This window comes from Antennarius striatus, chromosome 6 (genome assembly GCF_040054535.1).
Source record: "Antennarius striatus isolate MH-2024 chromosome 6, ASM4005453v1, whole genome shotgun sequence".
Classification (NCBI taxonomy): Eukaryota; Metazoa; Chordata; class Actinopteri; order Lophiiformes; family Antennariidae; genus Antennarius; species Antennarius striatus.
In genome coordinates this window covers 18636241-18657260 of record NC_090781.1, presented here as the reverse complement: position 1 = coordinate 18657260, position 21020 = coordinate 18636241, and the positions used below count along the sequence as shown (strand labels likewise).

Below are 21020 nucleotides of genomic sequence, written 5' to 3'. Positions count from 1 at the left end.
AAAAAAAAAATTATTGACCCGCCGGTCAATGGAAAAAAAAAATTACTTGACCCGCGGGTCAACAAAAATTAAAAATTATATTGACCCACCAATAACCAGAAAAATGACTTTATTTCACCCCCCTTTCAACCAAAAGCACTTTTATTTGACCCGCAGGTCATGAAAAAAAAAAAAAAAATTACTGACCCGCCGGTCAATGGAAAAAAAAATGTCTTGACCCGCGGGTCAACAAAAAATAAAAATTATATTAACCCACCAATAACCACAAAAATGACTTTATGTGACCAGCCTGACAACCAACAGTACTTTTATTTGACCCGCAGTTCATGAAATATAAAAAAAATTATTGACCCGCCGGTCAATTGAAAAAAAAAATTACTTGACTTTATTTCACCCCCCTTTCTACCAAAAGCACTTCTATTTGACCCGCAGGTCATGAAAAAAAATAAAAAATTATTGACCCGCCAGTCAATAGAAAACGAAAATTTCTTGACCCGCGGGTCAACAAAAAGTAAACATTATATTGAAAAGAAATTTTTACAACCTGCTGAAAAGCCAAAGAAATAATTTTATTTGATCCGCCGGTCAACCAAAAATACCCTTATGTGATCCGCCGGTCAATAAACAAAACAAATTATTACAACCTGGCAAAAACCAAAAATATCATTATATTTGACCCGCCGGTCAACCAAAAATACCTTTTATTGACCCGCCAGTCAACAAAAATAAAAAAAATTATTCCTCAGCCAGTCATAGAAAAAAAATTTTTTTATTGACCCGCGGGTCAACAAAAAAAAAGAAGAAATTTCACAACCTACCTTAAAGCCACATAAATAATTTTCTTTGACCCGCCGGTCAACCAAAAATACCCTTATGTGATCCGCCGGTCAATAAACATAAGAAAAATTATTGATCAGCCAGTCAATAAAAAAAAATTTTTTATTGACCCGCGGGTCAACAAACAAAAAAGAAGAAATTTCACAACCTACCTTAAAGCCACATAAATAATTTTCTTTGACCCGCCGGTCAACCAAAAATACCCTTATGTGATCCGCCGGTCAATAAACATAAGAAAAATTATTGATCAGCCAGTCAATAAAAATAATTTTTTTATTGACCAAAAAAAAACAAAAAAAAAGAAGACATTTTTACAACCTGCCGTAAAGCCAAATAAATAATTTTCTTTGATCCGCCGGTCAACCAAAAATACCCTTATGTGATCCGCGTTTCAACAAAAAAAAAGGAGAAATTTTTAGTACCTGCCAAAAAGCCAAAGCAATAATTTTATTTGACCCGCGGGTCAACCAAAAATATCCTTATGTGATCCGCGTTTCAATAAACATAAGAAAAATTATTGATCAGCCAGTCAATAAAAAAAATTTTTTTATTGACCTGCAGGTCAACAAAAAAAAGGAGAAATTTTTAGTACCTGCCGAAAAGCCAAATAAATAATTTTATTTGATCCGCCGGTCAACCAAAAATACCCTTATGTGATCCGCCGGTCAATAAACATAAAAAAAATTATTACAAACTGGCAAAAACCAAAAATATCATTATATTTGACCCGCCGGTCAACCAAAAGTACCTTTTATTGACCCGCCAGTCAACAAAAATGAAAAAAATTATTCATCAGCCAGTCATAGAAAATAATTTTTTTTATTGACCAAAAAAAAACAAAAAAAAAGAAGACATTTTTACAACCTGCCGTAAAGCCAAAGAAATAATTTTATTTGACGCGCCGGTCAACCAAAAATACCCTTATGTGATCCGCCGGTCAATAAACATAAGAAAAATTATTGATCAGCCAGTCAATAGAAAAAATTTTTTCATTGACCCGCGGGTCAAGAAAGAAAAAAAGAAATTTTTATAACCTGCCGAAAAGCCAAAGCAATAATTTTATTTGACCCGCCGGTCAACCAAAAATACCCTTATGTGATCCACCGGTCAATAAACATAAAAAAAATTATTGCAACCTGGCGAAAACCAAAAATATCATTATATTTGACCCGCCGATCAACCAAAAATACCTTTTATTGACCCGCCAGTCAACAAAAAAAAAAAAAAAAAATTGATCAGCCAGTCAATGAAAAAAAATGTTTTTATTGACCCGCGGGTCAACAAAAAAAAAAGAGAAATTTTTACAACCTGCCGAAAAGCCAAAGCAATAATTTTATTTGACCCGCCGGTCAACCAAAAATATCCTTATGTGATCCGCCGGTCAATAAACATAAAACCAATTATTACAACCTGGCAAACACCAAAAATATCATTATATTTGACCCGCCGGTCAACCAAAAGTACCTTTTATTGACCCGCCAGCCAACAAAAATAAAAAAAATTATTCATCAGCCAGTCACAGAAAAAAATTTTTTTAATTGACCCGCGGGTCAACAAAAAAAAAGAAGACATTTTTACAACCTGCCGAAAAGCCAAAGAAATAATTTTATTTGATCCGCCGGTCAACCAAAAAATACCTTTTATTGACCCACCAGTCAACAAAAATTAAAAAAAAGTATTCATCAGCCAGCCAATGAAAAAAATTTTTTTATTGACCCGCGGGTCAACAAAAAAAAAAGAGAAATTTTTACAACCTGCCGAAAAGCCAAAGCAATAATTTTATTTGACCCGCCGGTCAACCAAAAATATCCTTATGTGATCCGCCGGTCAATAAACATAAAACCAATTATTACAACCTGGCAAACACCAAAAATATCATTATATTTGACCCGCCGGTCAACCAAAAGTACCTTTTATTGACCCGCCAGCCAACAAAAATAAAAAAAATTATTCATCAGACAGTCACAGAAAAAAAATTTTTTAATTGACCCGCGGGTCAACAAAAAAAAAGAAGACATTTTTACAACCTGCCGAAAAGCCAAAGAAATAATTTTATTTGATCCGCCGGTCAACCAAAAAATACCTTTTATTGACCCACCAGTCAACAAAAATAAAAAAAAAGTATTCATCAGCCAGCCAATGAAAAAAAATTTTTTATTGACCCGCGGGTCAACAAAAAAAAAGACGAAATTTTTACATCCTGCCGTAAAGCCAAATAAATAATTTTTTTTGACCCGCGGGTCACCCAAAAATATCCTTATGTGATCCGCCGGTCACTAAACATAAGAAAAACTATTGATCAGCCAGTCAATAAAAAATTTTTTTTTATTGACCCGCGGGTCAACAAAAAAAAAAAGAAATTTTTACAACCTGTCCAAAAGCCAAAGCAATAATTTTATTTGACCCGCGGGTCAACCAAAAATATCCTTATGTGATCCGCCGGTCAATAAACATAAGAAAAACTATTGATCAGCCAGTCAATCAAAAAAAAATTTTTATTGACCCGGGGGGTCAAGAAAAAAAAAAGACATTATTACAACCTGCCGAACAGCCAAAGAAATAATTTTATTTGACCCGCCGGTCAACCAAAAATACCCTTATGTGATCCGCCGGTCAATGAACATAAGAAAAATTATTGATCAGCCAGTCAATAAAAAAAATTTTTTTATTGACCCGCGGGTCAACAAAAAAAAAGGAAATTTTTACAACCTGCCAAAAAGTTAAAGCAATAATTTTATTGTATAAGAAAAAACAAAGGAAAATTACTGATCAGCCAGTCAATAAAAAAATTTTTTTCAATAAACATAAAAAAAATTATTGCAACCTGGCGAAATCCAAAAATATCATTATAATTGACCCGCCAGTCAACCAAAAATACCTTTTATTGACCCACCAGTCAACAAAAATAAAAAAATTAGTCATCAGCCAGCCAATGAAAAAAAATTTTTTATTGACCCGCGGGTGAACAAAAAAAAAGGAAATTTTTACAACCTGCCGCAAAGTTAAAGCAATAAATTTATTTGACCCGCCGGTCAACCAAAAATACCCTTATGTGATCCGCCGGTAAATAAACATAAAAAAAATTATTACAACCTGGCGATAAACAAAAAATCACTATATTTGACCCGCCGGTCAACCAAAAATACCTTTTATTGACCCGCCAGTCAACAAAAACATAAAAAATTATTCATCAGCATGTCAACAAAAAAAATTTTTTATTGACCCGCGGGTCAACAAAAAAAAGAAGAAATTTTTACAACCTGCCAAAAAGCCAAAGAAATAAGTTCATTTGACCCACCAGTCAACCAAAAATACCCTTATGTGGACCGCCGGTCAACAAACATAAGAAAAATTATTGATCAGCCAGTCAACGAAAAAAATTTTTTTATCGACCCACGGGTCAAGAAAAAAAAAAAAGTAAAGATCAGCCAATAACCAAAGAAATAATTTTATTTGACCTGCCAGTCAACCAAAAATACCCTTATGTGAACTGCCGGTCCACAAAAATACAATAAATTATTTATCCGCCGGTCAACGAAAAAATTTTTTTTATTGACCTGCCGGTACGCACCCAAATCATTTTATTTGACCCCCCGGTCAACCAAAAACACCGTTATTTGAACCGCCGGTCAACAAAAAAAAAAAGAAAAATTGATCCGCCAGTCATCGAAAAAATATTTTTTATTGACCCACGGGTCAAGAAAAAAATAAAATTTTAACGATCAGCCAATAACCAAAGAAATAATTTTACTTGACCCGCCGGTCGACCAAAAATACCCTTACGTGAACCGCCGGTCAACAAGCATTAAAAAAATTATTGATACGCCAGTCAACGAAAAAAAATTTTTTATTGACCCACGGGTCAACAAAAAAAAGGAGAAATTTTTACAACCTGCTGAAAAGCCAAAGAAAGAATTTAATTTGACCCACCAGTCAACCAAAAATACCCTTATGTGAACCACCGGTCAATAAACATGAGAAAAATTATTGATCAGCCAGTCAACAAAAAATTTTTTTAATTGACCTGCGGGTCAACCAAAAATACCCTTATGTGAACTGCCGGTCAACAAAAATACAATAAATTATTGATCCGCCGGTCATCGAAAACATTTTTTTTATTGACCTGCCGGTACCCACCCAAATCATTTATTTGACCCCCTGGTCAACCAAAAATACCGTTATTTGAACCACCGGTCGACAAAAATAAAAAAAATTATTGATCTGCCAGTCAATAAAAATTTTTTTATTATTATTTATTTTATTGGGCAACAAAAAAAAAGAAGAAATTTTTACAACCTGCCGAAAAGCCAAAGAAATAATTTTATTTGACACGCTGGTCAACCAAAAATACAATTATGTGAACCGCCGGTCAAAAAAAAAAAAAAAATTTTATAACCTGGCAATAACCAAAAAAATCATTATATTTGACCCGCCGGTCAACCAAAAATACCTTTTATTGACCCGCCAGTCAACAAAAATACAATTAATTATTGATCCGCCGGTTAGCGAAAAAAAAGTTTTTTATTGACCTGCCGGTACCCACCCAAATCATTTTATTTGACCCCGTGGTCAACCAAAAATACCGTTATTTGAACCACCGGTCAACAAAAAAAAAAAAAAAAGATTGATCCGCCAGTCAACGAAAAAATATTTTTTATCGACCCGTGGGTCATCTCCTGTTATCTCCTCTCCTGTACGCGATTTGCATTGAGCCGTTGGCACAGATCTTGAGAAGGGACCAACGAATCCACTGGGTCTTTGTACCAGTGTCCGGGGGACTGTCTAAATGCGTTTTATACATGGACGACATAAACATTTTATGCACTGACCTCTTATCAGTCAACCGGACCCTGGACTTGACAGACTGGTTTGGACGGGCCTCTGGGTCCAAACTAAACCGGGACAAGACCCAAGCCCAAATTTATGGACCATGGACAGCGACAGAAATGACAGGACTGCCCCTGACTGTGACCCAGACCGACCAAAAAAATTGTGGGGGTTAGATTTGACAAGGAAGGGGGAGGGAGAACAAATTGGCCAGACATTTTAGGAAAAGTTAGACAAAGGCTTGGGTACTGGGGACTGAGGGAACTGACGATGGAGGGAAAGGTTTTAATCATTAAAGCAGTGATTTTACCTTTGCTTTTATTGATCGGTTCTGTTTTTATCCCCCCAAGAAGAATTATTTTAGCCCTGGAACGAGCCATTTTTAACTTTCTGTGGGGTTCGAAGTGGGAGCGCCTGAGAAGAGAAGTCCTGAAGCGACCAAAAGAGAAAGGAGGCAAAGGCGTCCCAGACCTGTCTGTCTTTTTAATGTCTTTATACACAGCCACGCACATCAGAATAGTGACAACCCCATCCAGAAACCCCAAAACGGCAGCTATGTCACGTTTCTGGATGAGGTCCTACCTCAGACGGCTCAAAATTTTAACGATTAGTCTTAAATTTCCAGTGTCTTTTAACCTGCCACCAGCTTATGCTTTTATTCAGACCTTTTTAAAGCATTTTAGCCTGGAGCAGGAGGAGCTGCAAATTTTAACCAACCATCGTTCTCTTTTATGTGTTGTACAGGAGCGGGAACCAGTGAGTTCAGTGCGCGGGCTTGCACTCGGCGAGCCCTCCACGGTTTGGCGCAATGTGAACCATCCCACTCTTCCAAACAGACTCCGGGACCTGTCTTGGATGATGGCACACGAGATCCTCCCAGTCAGGTCCGTCATGCACTCCCGGGGAATGTCGACGCTGTCGACCTGCCCCCGACCTGGTTGCGGCGCGCCGGAGTCGGTGAGGCAACTGCTCTGGGAGTGTAGTGCTACTGTGGACCTGTGGGAAATGGCTGGCTCCTCACAATTCCCGTACTTGCCAGCAATAGAGGTCCTCACTGCATAACTGGTGCTCTACGGGGCCAGCCAAAGGCCCGTCCCCAAAAAGGACTGGGAGAAGCAGTGGCTGGCCATCAACGCCCTAAAGGACGCCTTGTGGACCTCCAGAAATTTGCTGGCAAGAAAGCACACGCAGATCCCCCCCGTGGCTGTGATCCGAATGGCTGCCGCAACATTCAGGGCAGCCGAGGCGGCCAGGGACCGCCCACGGACGCAGCCACCAAGAAGAATGACCTCTTTGCCCACTCGGAGGGAGGAGCCGGACCCACAATGCTGAAAAGGACACAGCAGCAGCGGCCTGGCTCTCCAGGAGAGGCAGGTGGGAAGGAGCACCAGGGCGGGGATCTCTGCCGAGTGCCTCAACAGGACCTCCGAGAGACCTACTGTTTGGAAGAGCGGGATGAGTTACCCTTGGTAGGGACTCACTGTGCTCCTGTACAAACGGGACTTTGGTTGGAGTTTTTTTTAATGTTCTTTTTATAACTTTTACGGACAATTGACCTATTTTTTTACTTTTTTGCACATTTTAAATTTTTTTCAATTAACTGAAACTTTTTCACCCATTACTGGTTTTATCTGTATTATTTCATGATTGAGAATATTTATTGTCCTGTACAGATAAATATTTATGCCTAAAAGAAGTTGTGGATGGAAAAAGTGAAATATGACTGAAATGTGACAAATGAACCAAGTGTCAATAAACGTTTTCAAAACAAAAAATCTGTTCTTATCAGTTTAATATCTGATACGTTCCCTACCCGGGGACCATATATTAAATTGATTTTTGGAACAGGGAGATGGAATAGGGGCTTGCTCCGTCCACTCCACGCATCGACCTGGTATTGCAGTACTTCCAGGAACGGTGCACCCCCTGAACGTGTGAAAAATAAATTGGCATCAGAAACACATTATTTAGTAACTAAAGGAAAGGGAATGTGAAACTGTTGTTTCATAGATAAGAGATGCACGTTTCCCGCTTGCTTCTACTTGCCTGTGAAATTTGGGCTTTTTCATGTTTTTATTCAGTTTCTTTTCTTTCCAGACATATTATTACAACAGACTTCACTTTCATCAGTTTTTGGAACATCAACAACAAAATCCAAAATGACAAATAAAAAAAAGTTTGACGGACATTAATGACATTAATGGTCTGAGTTGTGATTTCCCAGCTTCACTTGCTCTCTCCTGTCAGACAGGAAATCCATGATGCATGATAGGGTGGAGTCGGTGTTTTGTGAAATTTTAAGCCTTATTTAAAGACCTAAGGTCCGAAGTAAGTCAGCACACTCACAAATGGTTAATATATTTATTATAACAAAAGATCCACAAAGCAAGCAAAGATAATCAACAGTGATGAAAACGCTAGATACAGGTTGTCACTCCCGCAATCCCCACATTAACATCAGTTCAAAGAATGCAAACAAGTCATCAGCTATATCACTCTTACCGTTGACAATAGGCGGAGAGCCAACACCTCAGTCAGAGCAGCAGATGAAAAACTAAGGACCAGGCGTCTGTACCAAGACCCGTGGCAGACTAACTGGCAGAGAAAAATCTCTCTTCTTTATAGTGGAACATCACGTGCAAGTGAGGAGGGCCGGTCCCCACCTGCAGGCAACATCCATCCCTGGTCAAGGCTAGCAGTCTCCCCTTATCTAGGTTGTCAAGGCAAAATACGAGCATCAGCTAAAATAATTGGTCTCACAAGTTTGACATGTTTTGCAATAACAAGGCCATATATTGTATGGGAGTGTGCAGATAAGGATATTTTATGACAATGTGCAACAGTAATGAGTTTGAGCTCATTTAGGAGTTCATTCATATACTTGGGTTCATCCATGGGACACATAAGACACATGCATTCATGGGACACATAAGACATATACACTTGAGTTCATTCATGGGACACACTAGTTCAATCATGGGACACTTAAGACATACACTTTCCTCCACAGTCGGGTACATTCAGCAGGGAGAATTTGTCCTGTAGCAGATCAGGAATGAGTGTAGAAAACAAAGCTGAAATCCAAAGAGTATCCTAGCATCATGTCCTGTGGAGTCAGACGCTAACGGCTAGGGACCCGTTGGCTTTGCAGGCGAACTGCAGGGGGTTCAGGTGAGTGTTTGTGGTAGCTTTGAGGTGTGAAAGCACAAGACGCTCAAAAGACTTGATCACCACAGGGGTCAGGGGACTGCTGTGGTTGTGTTGGTGGAGGAGGGGGGGCTCTGAGATCAGCATCTGTCAAGGAGCCCTGTGATGAGGGTGGTGGAGCTGGTTGGCTGGGCCTAGTCAGAGGTGTGAAGATGAGCGATGGTCCCAGGTCTGTCTCTTTTGTCTTTCAAATGGGGTCGTTGGCTGGGTGTTGATCGTTCATGAAGCGGAGGGGGGTGGGGGTTGCGCTGGTAGTCTGTGATCTTCCTGAACCTCTACAGACAGAAAAAGTATCATTATCTGAGAACTTTTGAGACGTCTTCTCTGGGTGGTGGTGTACGGGGGCAGCCATATTGTTTTGAAATATTGTAATGTTGGATATTATATTATTGTAATTTCTTTCAGAGAACATGTCAGTGCTGAGGATTTTTCTTGCAAAAAATTCAGTTTTCAGTTTATCCATCCCCTTTATTACCAGCAAGGTCATGGTAAGAAAGTTAACATGACCATGCAACAATATACCAAAATAACTATGTACCAAAATAAAATCATTTAAATGTGACATGCAATGTACAAATTTGGTTGATTATGTGTTGCAATGAGAGAGATGTTGTAAATTATGGGGACTGGAACTTTAAAACCCGTCGACTCTTTTTTTTTATTTGTCATTTTGGATTTTGTTGTTGATGTTCCAAAACTGATGAAAATGAAGTCTGTTGTAATAATATGTCTGGAAAGAACAGAAACAAACTGAATAAATAAATGAAAAAGCTCAAATTTCACAGGCAAGTAGAAGCAAGCGGGAAATGTGCATCTCTTATCTATGAAACAACAGCTTAATCATCTTTCATTCAAACCTTTTAGTTTCTAACTAATGTGTTTCTGATGCCAATTTATTTTTCACACGTTCAGGGGGTGCACCGTTCCTGGAAGTACTGCAATACCAGGTCGATGCGTGGAGTGGACGGAGCAAGCCCCTATTCCATCTCCCTGTTCCAAAAATCAATTTAATATATGGTCCCCGGGTAGGGGACGTATCAGATATTAAACTGATAAGAACAGATACTACACTTGATCTTAGCCAAAAGGCCGAGAAGCGATACCGACAAAGGGACCGAGGCAGGGTATTCTTATGCCGCCCTCTCCTTCTCGCTGACGGTCCACAGAACCGAATCACGAACCGGAGCCGGGCTGGAACACGAGAATAACACCAAACACACGACAGTAAATTAAACGTCAGAATCGCTGGGAAAGAGTTTTTAACAAGTGGACGTAACTAACCGGCTGGACTTCCTGGTCACGTGATCCATGTCAAACCAATGGGAACTCACAACCGCAGAATTTTTCTTCAGTGATTTTAGCACAAAATAATGTGTCTGAACATATAAAACCCAACAAGTTTATACGTATAATGAAATAGTTCAGAAACTGTAGTGGAAAAACATGCTTTTCTGACATACTTTGTTCATAAAAAACGTTTCTTGATTACCATTGATGTCCAACCCTCCAGACGTAAGAGCAACAACTTGGTTCGGATTTTACGAGTCTATTTCGTCTGATTTGATCGATTAACTTCAACTGTATCTAGTGAATAATCGAATCATAACTGTCTATATTTACTCAGCCGAAACAATTTGCTTTTGCGATCCCCAACTACCTCCGAGAAGACTGGTCTGCAGCGCACTCAGCTGGAGAATTCAGGCAACAGCAGGCAAATCCACAATTACCGAGCTGGTAATTACTGTAGAATATGAGACGCAAGGTTTTCAACAAATAAATTGTGTGAATACATTCATAAATCGATACAAGCAAAATTTCCTCTAAATCTGATTGAGTCTTAATCCAACTGTGGCATAAAATCTCTCAATAGTCGTCAATCAACACATCTGCATCAAACTCCTTCAGAGTGATGTTGCTGGCATGGCATTTGACGACAAACATGGAAAAGGTGTGGGCTTCAAATTTAACGTACCTTGAAACGTCTTCGTACCAAAACAAATCTTCAGACGACGCGGAGAAATAAAAACACGTCCGTCGTCGCGCAGTCCTGGTGACCTAGGATCGTGTTACATGCATTGATGATTGATGCGCCTCCCCCCCAACGGGACGAGAGTTTACTTCAAGTTTACGAAACGCACTTTCCGCCCTGAGATCGACAGGGTGAGATTATCAATTAAACCATTTTTAATCACGTTTTTTTTTTTTCTAATTATTTTTTAATGGTGTCACACAAATACAACACAGCTGGTGAATGGAGTTGTATTTAACTTCTAATAGAGGAGATTATTCTGTTAATAAAAGATTGTCCGTGGAACCTTTAACATACACTGAAACAAAAATATAAACTCAACACTTTTGTTTTTGCTCCCATTTTTCATGAGATGGACTTAAAGATCTATAATTCATTCCAGATACACAGTATTACCATTTCTCTCAAACATTGTTCACAAGTCTGTCTAAATGTGTGATAGTGAGCACTTCTGCTTTGCTGAGATAATCCATCCCACCTCACAGTGTGCCACATCAAGATGCTGATCTGACATCATGATTAGTGCACAGGTGTACCCTATACTGCCCACGATAAAAGGCCACTCTGAAATGTGCAGTTTTGTCTCACAGCAAAATGCCACAAGCATTGAGGGAGCGTGCAATTGGCGTGGCACCATAAGCCGTCTCCAAAGGCGTTTCAGAGAATATGGCAGTACATCCAACCAGCCTCACAACCGCAGACCACGTGTAACCACACCAGCCCAGGACCTCCACATCCAGCAGGTTCACCTCCAAGATCGTCTGATACCAGCCACTCAGACAGCTGCTGAAACAATTGGTTTGCATAACCAAACAATTTCTGCACAAGCTGTCAGAAACCGTCTCGGGGAAGCTCAACTGCATGCTCGTTGTCCTCATCGGGGTCTTAACCTGACTCCAGATCATCGCCGTAACAGACTTGAGTGGACAAATGCTCACATTCGATGGCGTCTGGCATGTTGGAGAAGTGTTCTCTTCACAGATGAATCTCGGTTTACATTGTTCAGGGCAGGTGGCAAACAACGTGTGTGGTGTCGTGTGGGTGAGCGCTTTGCTGATGTCAGTGTTGTGGATCGAGTGGCCCGTGGTGGTGGTGGGGTTATGGTATGGGCCGCCATCTGTTATGGACAAAGAACACAGGTGCATTTTATTGATGACATTTTGAATGCACAGAGATGCCGTGATGAGATCCTGAGGCCCATTGTTGTACCATACATCCATGAGCATCACCTCATGTTTCAGCAAGATAATGCACGGCCCCATGTTGCAAGGATCTGTTCACAATTCTTGGAAGCTGAAAATGTCCCAGTTCTCGCATGTCCAGCATACTCACCGGACATGTCACCCATTGAGCATGTTTGGGATGTGCTTGACAGGCGTATACGACAGCGTGTACCAGTTCCCACTAATATCCAGCAACTTCGCACAGTCATTGAAGAGGAGTGGACCAACATTCCACACGCCACAATTGACAATCTGATAAACTCTATGCGAAGAAGATGTGTTGCACTGCATGAGGCAAATGGTGGTCACACCAGATACTGACTGGTTCTGAGTCCCCAGACCCCCAATAAAGCAAAAAAACCAAACAATCCCCTGCACATTTCAGAGTGGCCTTTTATTGTGGGCAGTATAAGGTACACCTGTGCACTAATCATGATGTCAGATCAGCATCTTGATGTGGCACGCTGTGAGGTGGGATGGATTATCTCAGCAAAGCAGAAGTGCTCACTATCACACATTTAGACAGATTTGTGATAATATATGGTAATATTGTGTATCTGGAATGAATTATAGATCTTTAAGTCCATCTCATGAAAAATGGGAGCAAAAACAAAAGTGTTGTGTTTATATTTTTGTTGAGTGTACAACCAGTTTCATCAACAAGAGTAGATCCGCACATAAATTCAGATCAAGAAAACTCTTTGGTTTTATTTCCATGATCTACACTAATAATTGTGGTTTCTGGAGAGGAGATTTTCTCCTTTACAGTCCGATAATGCCACCTTCTGACGATGGGCAGAAGGACCTACAAATCCTCTTTAGTGAGGTGTGGCTATATTTCCCCCCACTAAGGGACAATTGACATGCAGGTATGTAACTGTATTTCAGTTTATTATAACACCAAAAAAAGCATAAAACCAGTTAAAGTAGCTATTTTAAAATACTGTTGTGAAAAGCTGGTGAATCCTTCTCAGACTAGGGAGGCCAGTTTAGCAGAAGCAATACCCCTGGCCTTTGGTGAGACAAAGATGGAGACAGCAGACCCAACACCAACATAAAGCATACAACACAGGGAACACCACACACCTAAAAAAAATCTGAATCTAAAAAAATATTAATCTGGTAAAAGCTATAAAATATCACGTTATAGTAAAAAAAAAAAACATGTTTGTTGTTGCACAATATTGGTGATCTGGGCCTCCGCCAAGGGGGGCAAGAGTTTACTTCAAGTTTAAGAAACGCTACCCTGAAACTGACAAGGTCAAATTACCAATGAAACTTTTGTTTGTAATGAGGGCTTGTTCCAACTAGTAATAACTTATTTTGTGGTGTCACACAAAACACATCGACAGTCCACATCATAGCTGGCAGTAAAAGTTCCAAGTGAAACAAAAAGAAAACATAACGGACATAACATAATGGAGTGTATTTTTATTATAGAGCAGATCCATGGACACATCCCGTTAATAAAAGATTATTTGTATAAACAATAATAGCATAATTATAAACCTGATTCTAGAAGTAGGAACACTGTAACACAGATGGTAGCGTGTTGTTAACCTTCTGTGACTCACTTGAAAACAGTGAACATGTGCGTATTAAACATTATGCGGCAACATTTTAAACCAAATCAGGAGAGAGGAAATGAAAAAGAAAAATGGTTGTTACCTTGAACATACACCCAGTTTCGTAGTTCCAATCATCAATTCAGATCGTTATCACCTCAAGAAAACAATCTTTGGTTTCCTTTCCAGAATGTACACTAATAGTACAGAAAATGAATCCTAGTAAAACATTTAGCAATCATCGGAGGATACAACACACATTCATGAGAGATACACACAAGTAATATTTAAAAACAACTTTTTAAAAACAATATTTAAAAACAACTGTTTTATCTGCACTCAGTGCAGACAAAACAGTGAAAGAGGCCTAAGTACAATCGGTGCCACGTAAACGATCACTTGTGATGGAGTGAGAGGCTTTTATCCCTGAGAGTCGAGCTATAATGTTGAGTTTTCATCCAGGCTGACGCCTCCAAACCGCTGAAAGTCTTCTCTAAATGACACGCAAATTCGTGAAGCGTTCCACATTTTTTTTCCGGGGGCGGCAGTGGCTCAGTGGTAAAGCGGGCGGTAGAGCGGGTCGTCCTATGATTTAAGATCGGCGGTTCGATTCCCGCTCCCGCCCCCCCAAAAAATACCCGGAGGTGAGCTGACAGTGGGAGGTGTCAGCTCACCTCCGGAGCACTGCCAAGGCACCCTTGAGCAAGGTGCCGTCCCCTTTACAAATTGCTCATTTGAGGCGCACCAAGAAGGAGCTGCCTGCCACTCTACCTCCCCTGCATGCCTACAGGCCCCCTTGTGTGTTTGTGTGATACAGGGGCCTGTACTCACAAATATATATGTATGCATGCATTTGAATCAGTAGCTAGAGTGTGCGTTCTTAATTTCCCTCAGGGGATCAAATCAGTATATTAAAAAAAAAAAAAAAGCTGACACAATGACACAAGCTGAAGTGACAATATGTGATTTTCCCTTACCGCACAACTTACATGTTAGAGAAAAGTGTTTGTTAGACGTTGAGCAGTGAACAAACTTGTACCGTTCTGTCAAAAAACAACAAATACATGTATAAAATCAAAAGTTTAAAGCTTCCTGCACAAGAGTCAAATCCTGCAGAACAGAATAATGAATGATTTCTTTTAGTGGTGTCCCCCTTTCACAACGCAGACCATGACATCATCCTTACATACGAGTAAAACAGTCATGCACTCACAGAAACAGTGAAGATTAAGGTCACGTCTCATTTCATACTTGATGTAGAGTACCTGTATATCAATGCAAGCTCAAGCTAGTGAGCATCTACCTCCACCTTGTCTGTAGCTTGCGTGCTTGGATGGATGGATCCAGCTTGCTTTTCATGGAAATCATTTTGATATGTATGTATTTAAGGTAAATATGAAACGTTGATACCGAATAACTGGGTATATATCGTTTTTCCAGCTGTGCACCAAAACATAGTGGTTATTCCCTGCCCCGCGCCCCACTATTTCATTAATACTTGATGGATATTTCCACTGATAAACCAACCAACAAATCTTCACAATATCAAAATGTCTTTGCCCGAGGCAAACATCCATCTGGATGAGGCAGCAATCCACCTCTTATAGTGCAACAACATTTAGTACAAACTCTGCAGATTGCTTTCACTTGAAACAAACATTTAAAACACATCTTGATAACTACTCCAAAGTAAACGGGTATCACATCCTAACAAGCTGTCTAAACAACTTTTGATTTTAACATCTTCTTTAGATGTCAGAAAGTCTGATAAAATCACAGCCAACAATTAATTTAGTAATGCAGCCTTGTCGCCAAAACCTGTATTGATTTCTAAGAGATCAAAAATGTCAACTGCTTTCTTTAATCTTTCAGAGTAACAGACAAAAACTCATCTCACCGACTACATCGTTCAAAGAAGGACAAATATTTGAATCCTTCATTGATGATGCGTCAGCATCATGAGATGATGGTGATGCTTGATATTTATCCATCAGCAGAGGTGAGGTCATGAGCGTAAAGTAATGTTACATCATGAGGCCCCTCTGTCCAGGTCTTCACATCAGCAGCCGTTCAAATCGCTCTCTGGCGGACAGTCTCTCCTCTGTCTGCTGCGTTGCTGTTTCCTGCCACCAAGGGAGCGAGCTCTGTAAATAAAGAAACCATTTTGATCTTGACGTTTGGGATTCTGCCCCTGTATCTAGCCTAGCATTGTCCAGTAGAAACAAAAAAAATTCACCTACCAGTGTATTTACAGCTTGCCAACTAGCACGCTGTATATTGTTTATGTATTTTAAAAAATAGTCAGATTACAGTTTAGACTTTCCTTTCTGACCCTGTATAACGCATGTAATGGTCATTTTTAGACAACCGGAAATTTACAACAATCTGTTCAATCTATTTAAGTACATTTGATTAAAACAACATGCTACTAATTTACTTAAACTATTACTTAATATTTACTATTTTTCTTAAAATATTTACTTACTTTAAAGTATGCCATCTATGAAACAGAACAGATTTAAAACGTGACGTGACTGTTTACATGTTCTGGAAATCAGGTCATTCCAGTTTACGCTCATTCTTCAGGCCAATTTACACAGTGAATGTCTCCATTCAGAGTTTAGCTCATACTGATGTTTGAAAACAGTTCAAAACCAAGAAAATAGACTATAACTTTGTTATAGACTATGACTATAACAAAGTAAACAAAATTTAAGGCACTGCTTTGCGGCAAATGTATGATCTTTCAGATGCATAAACGTCTTTTTCTCAAGAGATACTTGCTTTATAGAACAAACTGTACAACACAACAGCATCAAACAGTTATTTTAAACAGCTGTGAAGCATTTCTAATTTTTGCCTCACCTTTCATTTCCGTTTTGTTGTCATTGAAACTCTTACAGCTGTTCTTGTCTGCCTCGTCTTTAGGTGCCGTCAGGCTGCTGGCAGAATCAGCTGTTTTTACTTGATCTTGTTTCCCTGCAGCCCCGGAACGTTTAGCTCCGTCCACGTTGTCCACCTTCACCAGACAGAGAGTCTGCAGCAGACCCATAGCGTCAAAGTTCTCTTCTGAGCTTACACCTCGTTTCTTCAGCATCTCCAACACCTAGAACCACAAAACAAAAAAAATTAGTGAAAAATCTAAACCACATACTCCTGAAACGGTTAAAATGGATAATTCACAATTCATTTGCTTTAATCAGAGAATAGTACAGTACAGACAGTTATATTCAAAATGATTGCAAGATAAATCAATATTTTGTCAGAATTTCAACTTCTAGACTGCAAGTAAGCTTGTAGAAAACCAACAGACCCAACAGGCATCATGTGTGTGCTGCCGAGTCTGTGAAAAGGAATCACTAACTGAAAGAGAAGCGTTCGAAAAATAGTAGTGCTGAGTTGAATTAGTGAGGTCACTGATTATGTAAAAAAAATAAGTGTTCAACAGGTTTCCCTTATTTAAGGATCAAGGAAACTGATACTGTAGATGCTGGCTGTGCATTTTTCTATAAGAAACAGTCAAATGAGTCATTAAAGATGCATCACAGATGTGAAGCAGTTATCAGAAACCGTGGTTACGCAACCAAATATTACTTAATGATTCTCAGCAATGTTGAATCTTCAAGCATTTCATAGTTTACACAGTAAATTTTTAAATTTGTAAATAAAGATGTCAACACTATTTTTTTTACCGATATATCTCTTGACTTTCTGTAAAATATTACCAAATTTAATTGCTTTTCCCAACTTTCTTGCCACTTCAAAATAGAATGTGTAGTGTCTGCAATGTATCTGTGTGCATTAAAATAAAATTTACTAGAATAACTTTGCAGTTTACTAATCACTAATGAATCAGATTGGTTACCACAGACATGTGCAGAAGCACACAAATATTTGAATTTATGATAGCTGTAAATAAAGTACTAAACACGATCCATATGTAAATCAAGATTATTTTTAGAGACAGCAATGGTATATAAGCCCACCTTGATATATTTGTAGGATTTCAGTTCACTGATGTTCTCCCCCAGGAAGAGCAGATAAAGAGAGAGATCATCCCATCGGCCATCCGGGGTGGGCAACAGGCCCACGGTGGGGAGTAACTGGTAGATTTCCAGGAAGCGAGCGTATCCATGACAGAAAAGGGGCCGGACACTTGCATAGATGACCACAGGCATCAGCGCAATGAAAAGGACCAAGTTGACAAGGCTGGACAGAGTAAAGAGGGGATATATGTGTGACTACTGGAAGTGGACCATTAGAAAATGAGAAAAAATAAACATCAAATGATAGCTGTCATAGCTGTCTCTAAGAAAAAAAGATTTCATTTATAAATTTCTAAACATAATATATCCCCATTCACATGCAGGCAGATACCTCAGTAAAGAGAAGACTCCAACGGCGATGAGTTTACACTGCACCTTGTCAGGTACGCCCGGGTCAGAGGCGAGAAGCCCGACACGAAGCGTACAACCAAACTCATCTGTGACGGAGGCAAGTCGCAGGTAGTAGCCCAGGTAGACGCAAGCGCAGATCAGGGTCACAAGAGTCAGGCCGCGACACAGCAAATAGTAGATGAGCACGACTAGCGATGAACGCTTGGTCATCAGGAACTTCTCCACTAGTGGATAACTGAAACAGCTCTCAGGTGGTTCGCTGACAACACAAGAGAAGTGATGTTATTTCATCGATTAGCAAAATGGAAACATCAAACCAATCAGTTGATATTTTGTGGGAATGAAGTAGGAAAATCTTTTTTCCATCCACTAAAAAGATCAACAAAATCTTTTCATTGGTCGAAGGGAAACATTAAATCTCTTGTTTGTGTGCCGTTCATTTGAAGTGAAATGGTGTCTCAAACATTCCCAAATGATGTGAGGGATCTGACCCTACCTTTCTGAGGTGGCCACACGTTTTGCCAGAGTGACAGCACGGTTGTAACACCGGTCCAGCTCCTCCATGATGAAGCTGATGTCAGAGTGCAGGCGGGGCGCTGCCGTAAACCTCCAGAACAGCGCTGGGGTGTACATGAGCACGGCCACAAGCAGCAGAATATAGGGAAAGAACTGGACACAGGACGGACAAACAATCTATTAAAGCAGCAGTTGACGAAAGAGATGTGAGTACAAGTGTAAAGGGCTTAAAGTACAGGGGGCAGGATAGTAGTGTGTTGTGTTGAGTAGTGTGTGTTGTGTACCTTATGCAGCCACAGGGGAAGTGTGTGCGTATGCACAGATGCCCAGCAATAGGAGTCCACATAGGAACCCTGTTTCCAGGAGAAGTTGGAAGGAGGAAAACAACTGATCTGAGTACCTTAAAAGAAAAAAAAATGACTGACAATATGCCATGGCAAAGTTTGAATCTGCTGCTCTTTCTCTAAAGAGGGAAAAACAAAGAGACCAGAAGTGTAGCACAGGATCTCATCTCGGGAAATTCTTCTGATCTTGCCTCTCGTCTCCTTATCTCTACTCACCGACTGAAACTTCTTGCGCGAAGGCCAGAGAGATGAGGAGCAGGGGCAGCCCCACCGCCACACAGGTCACTATCTTGTCCACAGCCAGCTCAGTTCGGACGCTGCGGTACCGAGCCTGGGTCGGATCCCGCAGCAGAAAATCGCTAAACACGTACTCAGTAGCCACATGGGCGATGGCCATCTCGCTACGCTTCTATCACCTACAACACATACGGAACAACTGCTGAAAATACAAAAACCAGGAAACAGGATTCACATATTTAGATTTATTCACATGATCGTATCCCGCCCTTTTTTGCCTGGCAAATTTTATTTGCAGATTGAAAAAAAAAAAAAAAAAGGAGTCGGGTAACAAGGTAATCTCAGAGTCAAGACGACCAGACAATGCTCACTGTGCCTGATTATCTCCCTAATTCGTTGAAAATGGATAAGAATGACCTCAGTCGGTATAAATTTAAGGGGATTTGCGTCCATAAATATCTTTGCCACGTATAATGGAGTTGAATTGAGAAGTCATCATAAAAATTCCAAAAATTCCAGACTTGACAGTTTTATTGGTTCATCTGAAGCTTTTTATTTTTCCTAAACTTCATCATCAGCCTAAAGTGTGAAACTCAACCAAACACCAAACTCAAAACTGTTTACAAACTTTGCAGGCGGTACATGAATATTTATGACACACATCTTGACAATCTGGTTGAGAATGTTGACATTGCATCAGAGCTTCCAACACTACCTCTCTAAAAGTCAAGAAGTTGGTAGGATTGTAATCAGTGACTACAGTTTTAACACTAAAGACAATTGATTCCACCATTTGTTGCTGATGGTGAATCAGCAACAAATTGTTGCTGATTCACCATCAGCAACAAACATCTGTCGATGTTTGGTTGTTTTTCTGTGGTCAAGACTTGAGACATGTTTATAAAATCATGGCTGTAAACAACCCGTGACCGTCTCCCCACAAGACAAAAACCTCGTTGTTTAGCTGCAGATGGATCGTGAAGACATGTTTTTTTTAGTTCATACTATTTTATTATTAAGGCACATGTCGTTTCAACACACATCTATACTCCGGTCAACTTTTAGGAAGAACATTTGATTGTTGTGATTTGTACTTCGGTGCCGACTGGCTGTTTGTAGAGAGCAAGAATAAACAATTTATACATTCACTTTTTAAGTAATATCGATTGCACTAAAAACTAAACAGTGCTGGAATATAAAAAATGTCAGAACACGTTATAAAAACAAATAGCAAAGGCGATAAAGCACAGCAGCGCTGCGTGAGTCATAATGAAAGAAATCTCACCTGCCGCCCAGATTGTGTTCGCTGTCAACTGCCTCGTCTATTAAAGTGTCATGGCTGCGGGTAAACAGCTCCAGCTATGAAAACACAAGTTCTGTTTGTTTCCCAAGAAGGCGGCTAAGCGATGCAGCGGGAAATACATTCAACACCTGAAACAATGAACACAACTTCACAGTCTTCTTCCTGTAAGACACAAAACTCCTTCCGGCCTTAATTAAAAACAGATGCGTTCAATGGCAGATTAGCAGCTCGGATTTTTTTTAAATATAATGACGAATGGGTTGGGTTTATTAGAAGATATTTTGAATTAGTCCAGTAACAATATAGTATGAAATAGGCAACAAGATATAAAAATAGTAAAATAAATGAAAAATATAATCGATATCCCAACACTTTTATAAATGGAATAAAAAAAAAGAGCATTATCAGTGTATTCCATTTGAAATGTTCAAAATAAAATTCATGGAGACGGAAGTGTCTGTCAGGTGCTTGTTTAGTCTGTCCAAGTGATTCGTCTTTGAGGTGCTCCTGTATCAATGCCAAAATCAATATATTT

The 21020-nt window shown here is 39.7% G+C and overlaps 1 protein-coding gene, 1 non-coding gene and 1 pseudogene across 3 annotated transcripts; 1 reads left to right on the top strand and 2 right to left on the bottom strand.

Annotated features, from left to right (window-relative positions):
* The first annotated feature begins 7418 nt into the window (after positions 1–7418).
* On the top strand, positions 7419–7592 carry LOC137597871 (U2 spliceosomal RNA; annotated as a pseudogene).
* A 2189-nt stretch (positions 7593–9781) lies between these two features.
* LOC137597870 (U2 spliceosomal RNA) lies at positions 9782–9972 on the bottom strand. The gene has a single exon (XR_011036213.1). It is a non-coding gene; the product is annotated as a U2 spliceosomal RNA (small nuclear RNA).
* Positions 9973–11929: 1957 nt separating this feature from the next.
* LOC137596662 (pannexin-1-like) lies at positions 11930–20660 on the bottom strand. 2 transcript variants are annotated; one of them, XR_011035566.1, is made up of 9 exons: positions 20468–20660; positions 19162–19361; positions 18886–19001; positions 18582–18754; positions 18066–18344; positions 17675–17897; positions 16554–16794; positions 15586–15832; positions 11930–12017 (listed from the first exon to the last, which is right to left on the bottom strand). XR_011035566.1 is itself a non-coding variant. In XM_068317355.1 (8 exons), the coding sequence occupies exons 2-8, from the start codon at positions 19340–19342 to the stop codon at positions 15759–15761; spliced, it is 1287 nt and encodes a 428-aa protein (XP_068173456.1). In that variant the 5' UTR covers positions 19343–19361; positions 20468–20660; the 3' UTR covers positions 13049–15758. The 2 variants fall into 2 exon arrangements, 1 of the variants encoding a protein (XP_068173456.1); XM_068317355.1 differs by lacking the exon at positions 11930–12017 and having other exon boundaries at positions 13049–15832.
* Between the last annotated feature and the right edge of the window lie 360 nt (positions 20661–21020).

Excerpts from the sequence above, each read along its gene's own strand:
- LOC137596662 (XM_068317355.1), bottom strand. The coding sequence starts at position 19,342 with ATGGCCATCGCCCATGTGGCTACTGAGTACGTGTTTAGCGATTTTCTG. Across the intron at positions 18,345-18,581 it reads CGTGTGGCCACCTCAGAAAG|CGAACCACCTGAGAGCTGTT; the intron begins GTAGGGTCAGAT and ends TTGTGTTGTCAG. Across the intron at positions 16,795-17,674 it reads AATCCTACAAATATATCAAG|GTGTTGGAGATGCTGAAGAA; the intron begins GTGGGCTTATAT and ends TTGTGGTTCTAG.